Source organism: Hevea brasiliensis, chromosome 5 (genome assembly GCF_030052815.1).
Source record: "Hevea brasiliensis isolate MT/VB/25A 57/8 chromosome 5, ASM3005281v1, whole genome shotgun sequence".
NCBI classification, from domain to species: domain Eukaryota; kingdom Viridiplantae; phylum Streptophyta; class Magnoliopsida; order Malpighiales; family Euphorbiaceae; genus Hevea; species Hevea brasiliensis.
Window position 1 is genome coordinate 9,163,405 of NC_079497.1, and position 13,159 is coordinate 9,176,563.

General features: G+C 33.8%; 1 protein-coding gene, 2 non-coding genes and 1 pseudogene across 3 annotated transcripts; 2 read left to right on the top strand and 2 right to left on the bottom strand.

The window, feature by feature from the left end:
• Window positions 1-37: 37 nt before the first annotated feature.
• On the bottom strand, window positions 38-4,908 carry LOC110641825 (probable protein disulfide-isomerase A6; annotated as a pseudogene).
• Window positions 4,753-7,342, top strand: LOC110641824 (uncharacterized). The gene is made up of 6 exons (XR_002492349.2): window positions 4,753-5,141; window positions 5,268-5,346; window positions 5,461-5,488; window positions 6,080-6,160; window positions 6,360-6,401; window positions 7,005-7,342. It is a non-coding gene; the product is annotated as an uncharacterized LOC110641824 (transcript).
• TRNAP-CGG (transfer RNA proline (anticodon CGG)) lies at window positions 4,835-4,906 on the bottom strand. Its single transcript has one exon. It is a non-coding gene; the product is annotated as a tRNA-Pro (tRNA).
• Window positions 7,343-9,745: 2,403 nt separating the features above from the next.
• Window positions 9,746-11,875, top strand: LOC110641808 (pentatricopeptide repeat-containing protein At1g09190). The gene has a single exon (XM_021793647.2). It carries the CDS (start codon window positions 9,821-9,823, stop codon window positions 11,273-11,275), a length of 1,455 nt encoding a protein of 484 aa, XP_021649339.2. The 5' UTR covers window positions 9,746-9,820; the 3' UTR covers window positions 11,276-11,875.
• The last annotated feature ends 1,284 nt before the right edge of the window (window positions 11,876-13,159 follow it).

Sequence of the window (13,159 nt, forward strand, 5' to 3'; positions counted from 1 at the left end):
ATAAATGGTCCCAAATTACCACTGAAGATGTAGCATGTAAGAAAAATCTATGGATCTTAAAACTGAAAATGTTGTATTGTTGCGAATTGTAACGTAAAATTTATCCTTTCTTTCTACAATTACACTTTAGTTGCCAAAACCTGACAAGCGAGTTGGACATCCACCGTAACAGCGTTTACCCAGGCCCAAACATTACCTGGGCTACAAATCCCCAGGAAAAAGGCTGCCAGTGCATCCAAGCAAAACGAGGATGTGACTTCACTCGTGGTTAACATGCTTCAAGCAAAGGTTGCCAAAATGTTCTTCTTGAGAGTGAACTCATCTGCCTCCACTTCACTGATTGACTGTACGCACAAAACATGGAAAACTATTCAGCCAAACATGAGGGAATTGATGCCTGTGAACTACTCATGCACTTGAGAACCGAAGCTTCTGTTTTATTACAGATAACCCAATAACAAATGGCTTCAACAATGATCCTTACAGGAATAAAAAACAGCAAATTAATATTGACAAGTGCACCTCCAGTTGTCCCTTTATCAGCATCATAACAACTTCTATATTATGAAGGCCACAAGAATTTTGTTGGTAGCCAAAAGTAGTAATATTTAAATCATGCTGCCTACTGTACATTTTATCATCTTCCAGATTTAACTTCATCTATGGTTATTGAAGTTCTCATCGATTTCAGCAGTCACCAAAACTTAAATTTGTATTAGGAAACTTGATAAATTTTTATAGTTAGTTTGTTACTATTGATTGATTTTAATAAAAATTTCATCATCGACCCATATGGATGAGAGTTTGAGGCAGACAGAAGAATACAAGTAGCAAGTAGCAAAACCAGTAAATGCTCATAAAAAGTGTTTTCATCAGATATATCACCTTTTCAAGCATACGCTCAAGCCGATGAATTTCTTTCTTGGGGTATTCTGCACTTTTCTCCACACAGTTATTCACTGCTTTCAAGTAGATCTTCCCATATCTGAACGGCAAACAGAAGAAAAATAGAACAGTTACTGAAATACTTGTTTTAGAAGGAAAAAAGAGGTCCAACTGGATTCAAGAAATTTGTACTTAAAAAGAATACCCCCTATTGCTTTTAATGAAATGAATACTTATGATAGGCTTAGCTGCTACCGACTATCAACAAATGCATAATGCATTATAAAAATTAAGGAATATTAATGCAATAATTTTTGTTGACGTTATGATTATGCTTTATGCAGTAGAACAGTATATTAACCTTGAGGTGGTACCCTTAAGGTTCTCAACTTCTTCTTCCATCCGGGCAACAATTGCTTTCTTCTCATCATTGCCAACAGTAATAAACTCTTTAACCAAGTTCTCCAAAGTAGCAACTATACCAGCCTACAACAATAAAACAGACATGTATTTATGTATGAATATCATCCATAAAAAAGTGAAGAATAATATAATATAATATAGCACATGTATCTCACTAACTTTTGAAGTCCCCCATTTCCATCACGACTAGTCCCACATTTCTCATTGATGAATGTTACGAAGTCATCTAAATCCTGCCCACCACCATAATCTTCACCGACTTTGCTGCTCTTTGGGAAGAATTTAAGAATAGGATAACCACTTACTCCATACCTGCATTTTCAATTCCATCATATTCATATTTCAGCCGTCATTATATAATCTCAATTTATCAACAATAACAAAAAGAGCAGATAATAGACTTACCAGAGCAAGTTGTTTGCAATGGCCACACCTGCCAATAAAAAAATATAAATAAGAACAAAAAGAGCACCTATTTGCAAATATTTTAGAGTGATTCAGGAGCTCTCTCACAACTCCACTCAGTTGAGATTGAAGTTCAAATATTTAGACATGGTATAGTGAAAAAAAGTGAATCAGGCTTTTTGTGGACTGCTGAGGCTTAGTTTGGCTTAAAAAGCTCATTTAGTCACAACTCAACAATCAAATAATCCAAAGCCTTAAAATTGACTGAACTTATTGAACAAGACAAGCCTACCTAAACTGCATTTGGCTCATAGGCTAATGAGCTGGCTAATTGCCAGCATCTTCATTACATCTGGTGTGATGATTCCTTATTTCCTCATAAAAACCATTTGACTTTCACAATTGTTAAACAATTCATTAAGAATTCAAAGAGATAAAAGTTGTAAACTACTTTTTTATTACTGCTAAACATGTGTGGGTGGATGCTTACTGTTTGTAACATAAATCTTATATTAAAAGAAAAGAAAAGAGGAAGAATTCAGTTTGTCCTTTAATAGACATCCCCTTGGGCCACGGCACTTTTGGCATAACCTTGCTTGGCAACAATTGCCAATAATTAAGCCATCCATTTATTAGCCTCTAGCCCCTTACATCTTTTCTAAGTTTGACCCATATGTGCTCCTTTCACAGAAGGCAATAATATCAAGTAATAATTTTGAAAGCATTTTCAGCCTAGGTGTCTATGTGTCGAAAATCGTTGTGCCATTAGGTTTACATCAAGCTTGAGCTGGCTTAGCTGTACTCAATTACAACCCTGAAGGACATGCAAACAGCATTGAGGATGATACTAACCATGGTCATAAAACTCAACCAAAACATCTTTTGTTTCATCCAGAACAATCTGATAAAAAATATCTGGTGTTAATACCATAAAATTGGACGGAATTGCAGCTATCTTCACATTGGTTCCTACATATAAATGGAAAAAATATTATATATTTAGAATGTAAACTGAATTTCACAAGCAACTATTTTAAAGCAATATACCAATTTTAAGAGTCAAACAACAGAAAAACTATGAAAACTCCAAATTAAAATTAAATTTGCAAACATGCAGTGAAAAGGCATAAAATAATGAGGTTCCTGGAAAAAAAATGCAGAGGTAAAATAACAGACAAATCATTAGTCTATGACGACAAGTAGTTTATTCATCAATTCAACATTTTGTAAATTTAGAAGGATAAAATACTACCTCCTTCAGAACTCACAAACTATGTAAGGACTTCGGCAGTACGTGCACCTTCATACCTATAAAATGCCATTTCAGCACAAATGGGCCTAAATCATTGTTTGTTCACTTTATGAAATCAAGGGGAAAGCATTTAATGAAATTCAGAGAGGATAAGAATGTCTTTCTGAGTATGGTGTGCAAAAGTAGTCCACAGTAGTCCTACAATTTTATATTGCCAAGAACAAATAAAGGGTAAGAGTTTGGCGGAAAAGTAATCACTTTTTGGGTTCCAATGACCCTTTAAGGAAACCATTTAATTGTGGGGTATCCAGAAACATCATATTTGCCGCAGAGGCTTTTATGTGTATCACAATCCACCTGCACCAAGAAATATCAGATGAGAGTGGAAAATTTATTTCTATGAACGGTCATGAGGAAAGCTTCACCATGTCCGTGTTGAGTTGGGAAAGGACGCATAAAAAAAAATTGCAAAATTAGAGACAATTAATGAGAGAGAGAGAGAACCCAGTTATATATAAGAAATAAACAATTAAATTGACTGCGGATAAAAATAAAGAAAGCAAGAAATCAATGGCATTGTGATCTGAATAGCTGACCTTTCCAATTAAAATAGATTTTGCCTTCTTGAAACTTGTGCCAAGTCTCTCATACTCCGGAGCAAGCTTTTTACAGTGACCACACCTGTTGCATATAACAAAAACATCATTCCAGGCCTGATGTTTCTGATCACGTTATAATTGAAAAAAGCAATCACAAATTATGAAAGAGTGCAAGACTAATAACACAAACAAACAGTTTCATAAATTAATGCCACATCATCTAGCTTCAAAGATATGCAACCTCCTGTGAAGAGAGCATCATTTTAAAACAGAATAAACATTTGGCATCCAACTACATGAGGTTTTAGCGCAAAAAAAAAAAAAGGTCCTGATGTAGATAACAGAAGCATTATTCCAGGTCTGATCATGTTAGAACCAAACCAACAAACAATCCCACGAACGTTGAATGAGGAAATGAATGACTACATGAAGAATAATGAATCAGAATTCAGAAATCCATACCCCAGTCCCATTTTCTAGTTTCAAAGTTATATAACGAATCTCTTGTGCACGTATCATCATTAATAACCCAGACTAATATATAACCATTCACAGCTTCAATTGAGCGTCAACAATGCATTATTAGTTGTTAGCCACCTCAATTAGAAATCAGCAATAGCACATGTTTCTAAACATTATTCACACGGCTTCCTTCAATTCCAACCACTCTGTTCCCACGGTGATCAAATAATATGTATCCCATAACTGTAAGAAACAGAACCAAATTCCCATCTGCGAATCCAAACGCACTAACTGAAACACAAACGGCGTTACAGTGCTAAATCAACAGAGATCACCCCATAGATCATGAATCGCCGGAGCTACCTTTCAACTCAGATATCCAAATAGAAACACAATCAATGTCGCAAGTTAAGCTTATTTAACTAGAGAATTCAGCTATGGTTTCCCATGTGATATAAATAATTCTTAGCGTTTCATGAACAACATAGAGAACCGAGAAAGGGACGGGACAGAGAACGAGATGATAGTACCAAGCAGCGTAGAACTCGACGAGGGCGCCACTATCTTGGCCTTCCTCCTTCTCGAAGCTGTCCTCAGTGAGGACAACGACGTCGTCTGCGAGAATAGATGAGGCAAAGAGCAAGAAAGCTAGGGTTATTGGAACATAAATTTTGAGATCGACATTTTCGATCTTGATTCTTGGACTTTCTCCCCTGGTCCTCGTTTTGTTATATGCCTAATCGAGTCCTCCAAATTTAAGATCTGTCATTTTATTTTAGAAAACTGAACATTTGCAGAGGCATAAATAGGGGCGTTGCGAGAATCGAACTCGCGGCCTCTCGCACCCGAAGCGAGAATCATACCACTAGACCAAACGCCCATTGCACTCTTAATTTTTATATACACCATAGCTAATATATTCAGGGCGTTATTCTTTTCCTTTCGTCTTACAGGTTTTAGCTTCTTTGAAATTGGACTCAAATCAGATGTTAGGGTTTACAGATTCCCCTCTCCGAATTCATAATTTACTTTGATACATTCACATATTAATATATCTCCGTGTTCTCTGTTTCCGTTTTCTGGTCAAAATTTTTAGATAGATGGCTCATAACAATGTAAATGCAAATTTATTAACGCTAATCTTTCATTAATATATGTATATATATATTGCGGGCAGTCTTTTCCCCCGATTTTTCTTCTTGATTGCAGCGTTTGCTCATGTGATTGTCTGTTTTGGGCAGACTGTTGTTGTTGATAACAAATTTAGAAGAAAATTCAATAGAGAAGTATTTAGAACACGCTCGTGAGCGTGAAAAGCAGGTTTGATCGTATCAGAATTTTCAATTCTCACTTTGTTTTATTTTTTTTTTTCTTTTGTATTTTTGGTTTAGTGACTTCTATAGTTGCTAGTGTTCATTTGCTCTTTCTATTTAGGAGGCTGAGTAGCGGGTCAAATCCAAATGTAAGTCGATCGTTATCAATTCTCCCTCCATTCCAAAAGAACAAGGGATTAAGAGGATGCAGTTAATGTAGTTAAAGAGTCTTTTCTTAATATACCATCTGTTCAACCAAAAATTAAATCACTCCAGTTGCTAACTTAATTCTTGAAACTAACCCCTTGTTTGAAATGTAAAATTTTGTAAGAATTCAATTCAGTTGATTTCTTTTTTTTATTTATGTAAATTTTATATTTGAAATGAAATAATTCAATTCTTTTTAACTTAAAAAAAATACATTTTAAAAGAAGAAAAAATCAAGCATGATTTTGTGAGAATTCAATAAAATTATTTTGTTACAAATGATTTATTTCAAAAAAAGTTTAATAAATTTTATTTTTTCAATGCATATTAAATGGGGGCATATATTAGTGAGTTTTTCCGAAAGGAAACTAGTCTATAATTTGAGACAAATAAAAAATAAGAAAAAAAGAAAGTAAGTCTTTGTGGGACTGAAGGAGTATGTTTTTTTTGGAGCTTATGGGAAATCGATCAATTTGAGAGTGATTGGTTTGCAGAATTATGACTTAGAAGCTAACAATATCATTTTTGTGCAGCTAAAGCTCCACCAGTGCAAAGAAAGTCCTTGAAGCATAGATTATGAAGTAGACCTTGAATCTCGATTGGGAAAAACTCAGGTTAGATAGCAGTAGCAGTATAAATATTTACATTTGAGGATATATAGCGACTAGTAGTTAGAATTCAATACTTGTACTACTACTCAATACTTGTACTACTACTCAATAATTGAGTGCACTTTATTGAAGCTTGAGACATCTATAGCGTTGAATATTGTGGATTTCAAGTTTTCTTCTTATGCATATATATCTTTTGCAGGTCGTCACACCTATAGCACCTCTAAGTCCTCTAAGCCAGCAGGTCTTCTTCTTACCATGTTCCTATATGATCATAAATTGTTCTGTTACAGTATAATATTCTTATATGATTTCTGGGAGCATGTAGTTGGAAACTAACCGTCGTAGGTGGCTAGATTTATCTTTCTCGGAGTCACTGGATTACCGGAAGGATGTTCCTCCCTTCTTTCTTTTGTTGTTTCTTCTTGGCTTATGTTTATGTGCTCCATATCTATAAAAAAAATTGTGTTATGCTATCCTTTTTGTAGAATTTGCATTTTTTTACTATTTATTGGAAAATGAAATAGAAGTGGGTGGTGATGAGCACAAGCGGAAAGGAAAGCTAATATATATGTTGTCTTAAGAATTGAAAGTGAGAAGAAAAGTGGCTGTGTTAGTTTAACAATTGTATGTAACTTCAAGGATTTAACTAATTTTGTATAGAGGATAGTGTGCTCTTGAAGACAGGCCTGCCTTCAATATGTCAATTTTTATGTTGATGCTCTTTGGTTGGACACGGTAATGTATTTATACTAGTTTTGTCACTGCATAAAAGGGAGATATGATTGTTGTATTGATTTTTTTTATATGTTCATTTTGGTTAATTATTTCTGTCACTTCTTTTCAGGCTGGATACTACTGTTCGGTACGTGAATGTGTAGTGAAGGATTCAGCGAACTACTTGGATCACGTCAATGGAAAGCAATGTGCATAGTTCTCCACAGTTTCACTATGGGGGTTTCATTCTCTGGTGACATTTCACATTTTGTTCGGTAAATCAAAGAGCTTTGGGCATGTCTATGCGGGTGGAGAGAGCATCTCTTGAACTGCTACTTCTTTTAAGTAATTCTTTTTTTTTTTGGGTAAATCTGAAAATATCTTTTAAGTGATTATTAGTTCTTTTTCCAAATGAGAAATTAATTAATATGGTAATGTGCAAGTTTTGATACTTTCTATTCATTTAAATTTTTTGGCATTAAACACATGTACTTCTGTATGCAAGAATAAATAATAGCCCATAGAAAATAGAGGATAACAAACCTAAAGAAGAAATTGGAGGAAACCACCAGAAGTATTAAAAAGAAATAGATAATTAAAGAGGGTGAATTTCCTTAAGTATTTTTCATTTTAAATGATTAAGCAGAGGCTTTGTATTTTGTTGTGATGTTATGCAAAACAAAACATATAATATGTGGAAGATAGTGGCTTACAAAAGTTCCTTCCCTGTTGATGTATTGAAACTGGACAATTAAATGTGTTATTTCCAGTCATCCCAACAGCATGTCAAACCACCACTGCTTAGTTATAGTGGGATGGTGCGTTTCCTCCTGAAATACTTGCAGGTCTATCAGCAATTTGAAACTCTCAAGAAACGGACAAGTCTTGGCATATTCACAGAACAAGGTAAATTTTGAAACAGAGGAAACATTCAATACTTTTATCTAGGACTAGGGTTGTTATACCTTTCCTCGTTTTTTTTTTCTCATATGAAAGGATTTTAAAACAACAGCAAGAAGAGAAGCCAAGGAAGCGTCAACACTAGGAAAGAAAGAAAGAGAAAAAGGTAAGTATCGTCTATCATGGAAATTCCTAAAATGAAAAATTTAAAATTGAGCCCTTTATATATTTGTCTGAAGGCATGTGCGACTTTGATCGGCAGAATACCAAATCAGAGTTTGTTTATCTGAAAAATGGAATTTCCATATGAATCTCTTTTCCTAATGGATTTTTCTCCTGTAAAATCACTGTACCATGTTTACTATGACAATTAGTGGCATGCTGTTTATCCATTTCTGGTTGTGTGTACAAAAAGAGAAGGCAGCAGAAGAGGAAGAAGCTGATGTAGATCCTGATGTTGCTGCCATGTTGGGATTTGTTGGTTTCCGTTCTTCGAAAAAGTAATCATAATCTTAGTCTTCCTTTACCAATGCAAAGGAGCTATGCCATATGACATTGGACCTTTTTCTTCTAGACATCTCTAGGAGCGCAGCTTAAATTTTGGTAGTTGTAAAATTTCATGTTGTTTAAATGTTCAAAATTAATTGTGAAAAAAAAATATTGACTAACATTAGTTTGGGATTAGCTTGGGATAAAGTAGACTTGGGCAAACCTCATCTCGAGCTAATTTTTGGGATTGATAACTTGGTATCAGAGTCTATCTTCCTTCAATGTTGAGCTATACGGCCAGGGGTGGGGTTTTAAGGAGGGGAAGAGTAAAAAGTCTTAAATTTGTTGACATGGAATGTAACTAATACCTTCAGACTCCAAATCCCCTTTTGGGAAAGTAGTGTTATTTCTTTATTTCACTTTTGCGAGCAAAACAATCTTCTTGTTGCGTCTCTTGATTTGTTTATCCTTTTTTTCTGCTGTGCCATGGGGTGTAGTTGGGTTGCTTATGGTTGGTAATTATTATTATTGTTGTTATTAATTTCTGCTTACTAAGGAAAGGTTAAATATGACTGACATTTGAAATTTATTTTAGTGCAGCTCAAGTCGAGATGTTGTCGTTTTATGAAGAGAAAATTGTTATTTATTCTCCGCCAAATCTTTAAAAAAATTTTAAATTATGATTTTTTTTAATAATTGTGCTTTAATTTTTTTTATAAAAATATTTTAAACTTTTAACTTGGTTATAATTTATTCTCCGGCAAATCTCTAAAAGAATCTTAAATTATGACTTTTTTAATAATTGTATTTTAATTTTTTTAAAAAAAATATCTTAAATTTTTAATTTGGTTATAATTATATTCTATTATCTATTTTACTGTATATTTTAATAGATTTTACCACATTTGCATAAGAAAATTTTAAAAACAATCTTAAATTATATATATATATATATATATATTTAAAATTGTATAATAAATATATTTAGAATTTTAAATTTCACTATAATTAAATTCATTATTAATTATCCTATTAAACATTAACAAATGTGTAAAGTTAACCCTTTTAATTTCTCAAATTTATACTAATTAAACCTTATTTCCTTTTTAACTCCCTTTGCTCTTAAAGCGGCGCAACTCTTACAACCAGCAAATTTACTGATAAAGAAAAAAATATATATTTTATTTTATTTTATTATTATAATTGATTTCTTTTCATTCAGTGGTTATTTGGTGTTGAGTTTAAGGAGTTTAAATTATTTTTTTAAAGAAAAATATTATTTTAGATATTATTAAAAAATAATTAAAATTTTTATAATTAAAATTTATTAAATTTAATTTTAAATTATTTTTTATACTCAATGATTAATATTTTTAAAAAAAGCGATTTTTTATAACAGTAATACCGAGAAGACTACAAAAATAATTAGTTAAGGGTCCCACATGACATCGGTTAATTTTTTATGCTAAAGCGGTTATCTCGTACTCCCGCCAAAATACAACAAACTTGTCCAAGTCAATGTTCTCTCTGAATCCTGCCCTGTAGGGAGAGGGAGAAATGAGCAGAACTTGCAGGGAGATTGAACGTATGATCTTGCGCCTCCTCCACGGCCACGATACCCGGTCCCAACTCCGCCAAATCCACGCCCATTTCCTTCGCAATGGCCTTCACCAACTCAACCAAATCGTTGCTCATTTCGTTTCTGTTTGTGGATCTCAAAACAAAATGGCCTATGCACATCGCCTCTTCTGCCAATCACAACACCCCAATATATTACTCTTTAATTCCATGATCAAAGGGTACTCTCTTTGTGGACCCTTTGAAGAGTCTTTCAGTTTGTTTTCCTCTATGAAAAATCGACGCATTTGGCCTGATGAGTATACTTTTGCGCCTCTGCTCAAGGCTTGTTCGAATCTTTGCGACCTTAAACTTGGCCGGTGTGTTCATAAGGACGTTATAATTGTTGGATTTCACTGTTTTAGCTCGATACGAATTGGGGTTGTTGAGTTGTATACAACTTGTGGGATAATGGAAGATGCTGAGAAAGTGTTTGATGAAATGTGTGACATGGATATCATTGTTTGGAATTTAATGATTCACGGCTACTGTAAGAGAGGAGATTTTGATATGGGTCTGCATTTGTTTAGGCAGATGAGTGAACGGAGTATTGTTTCTTGGAATATCATGATTTCTTGCTTGGCACAAAGTGGGCGGGATAGTGAAGCTTTGGGACTTTTTCATGAAATGAAGGACCAGGGTTTCAACCCAGACGAGGCAACTTTGGTAATAGTTTTGCCTATCTGTGCTCGTTTGGGAGCTGTTGAAGTGGGGCAATGGATTCAGTCTTATGCCGAGTCAAGTGGTTTTTATCGAGATTCTGTGTCTGTGGGCAATGCATTAGTGGATTTTCACAGTAAATGTGGTGTTCTGGAGACTGCTAAGAAAGTATTTAATGAGATGCCTCAAAAGAGTGTGATTTCTTGGAATGCAATGATCTCAGCTATGGCTTTTAATGGGAAAGGTGAACTTGGGATAGAATTATTTGAGGAGATGACAAAGGCAGGCATCTGCCCTAATGATGCGACCTTTGTAGGGGTTTTATCATCATGTGCTCATGCAGGGTTAGTAGAAAAGGGGAGGACTTTGTTTGCTTCAATGACTTTAAATCACCAAATTGTTCCAAAACTTGAGCACTATGGATGCCTGGTTGATCTCCTTGGGCGAAGTGGATGTGTAAGGGAGGCTTATGATTTGATTAGAAGCATGCCTGAGAAGCCAAATACTTCTTTATGGGGTTCTTTACTCGGTGCTTGCCGTACTCATGGTGACATGGAGCTAGCGCAACTTGCAGTTGAAGAGCTTGTAAATCTTGAACCATGGAATTCTGGTAATTATGTGTTGTTATCAAATATATATGCAGAAGAAGAGAGATGGGACAAAGTTGAGGAGGTAAGAACAATGATGAAGGAGAGGAGCGTCGAGAAAACACCGGGGCAGAGTTCAGTTGGATAGTTTGCGATGCTGAATTGATTTAATACCTTACTGCTGGTTGGTTTTTGGGATCTACTACGTTCTGTTCATAGTGAAAATCTCAATTTCAAGAGCAAAGATTCTGATCTTACTTCTGCCAAAGTGAAATATAATTCACAGCAGAGCAGGGCTCAGCATTCTGATTCGTCTCGTAATTTTTATGATGTTGACCATGTCAATGCAAGTCAGATGACAAGAATGTATTAAATTAGGAGCCAAAGCCAGAAATTATATTTCAGATATAAGTTATCCCTCGAGTTGTCTGTCTTGCAGTGAAATTCGTTTGAGAACATGGAATCATTTGGAAAATGAAATACTTCGAACATGGAAAATAAATGCTGTTGCCGTGAATATCCTGATGATAACAAAATCCCAACAACAGTAGAGAATGTCAAGAACAAGGGAAATGAATGTGGTGAAGGAGGTTACTAGAAATGTATATTCGGGGCCATGACATGGTGACCTGAGTAGCAGCACGATTTGGCTATAGAAATTAACTAGACTTATGTCCGCGCAACGGTTTAATAATTTTTGATATGTTATTTAATTGAATAAAAATATAGATGTGCAGCTTTGTCAATATATTTATACTTAGAATAGCTTGTGAAAAAATTGTAACGGTGAGCGCGTGTGTGTATATATGAAGAATAAATAATAAGATATTAATAAAATGTACATAAATAAATTAAATTATCTTAGTAATATTTGTGTGGATTGTTTTTCATCTTCTTATAATGTCTTGGTTACTAAAATATCATTGGGTAAATTTGAGAGAATCTCGATTGGGCATTATATCTTTTAAGAAAGTGACTAATTTGATTTTTGACGTGTATTATTAATTTATTTATTTTATAACTATAACTTTTAGATTTCCTAATAATAATTAAATTGTGACTATTGTCATAATTTTTTATTATAAGAAATTAAGGGTATAATTTTATAATTATGATAGACAATGAAAAGGTAGGTTTATTTTATATAATTTATAACTATGACTATTAGTTTTCATAATATTAATTAAATTATAATTATTATCATAGTTATTATTATTATTATTACTATGACTCTTACTTTTCTTATTAGTAACTAAATTATAACTATTATTATAAATTTTTATTATTATTAAATGGCTTATAAGTCTATCATTAATTGATGTTATAAAATTATTAAGAAAATAAGAGCAAAATGGACAAATATGAAAAAAAATTTAATGGAGCACCACTTGTCACTTTTTGATGTATTTTGTTTTGAGACCAATTTTATTATATTTAGATAGATTATATAGATATAAAAGTGAAAGTGAATATGATTTCTGTTTCAACAGAGTTGGGACTGCCATTAAGAAGTGCATGTATATATATGAAACTTCACAGTTTAGCTCCACCTGAGGACAAATGGACCAAAAAGAAAAGTGCTGTTGTTGTGCAAGCGCGCCAACTTTTAACTTTGCTTTGAACGCTTTGAATGTCAAAGTTGAGAAGTGAGGTTTGGCGTCTGCCTAATCGATAATATTATCGGGTATCTTGAGATTTATGCACAATTGATGACATTGAATTGATGTTGTAACTACAATTCTTTTAGCAGAGTTTTCTTTCCGGAGAGAGAATGATGTTAAACTTAAAGCATTGCTGTGGAGAATTCCTGTTTGTTGATCTGCTCCCACCTCAGGCATTATCATTTTTCCTTGAGTTTTTTTCTACTTTGACCATACTGGTGTAGCTGATTCCAATCATCAGCATTAACTTTTATCTCCAATAAAATAACATTCGAACTTTGTTTATTTTCCTTTCATACTTTGACATAGACAAGCACATGATCCAGAAGCATGGTTTTAAGTGATCCCCTCTTGTATTTTGTAACACCCCA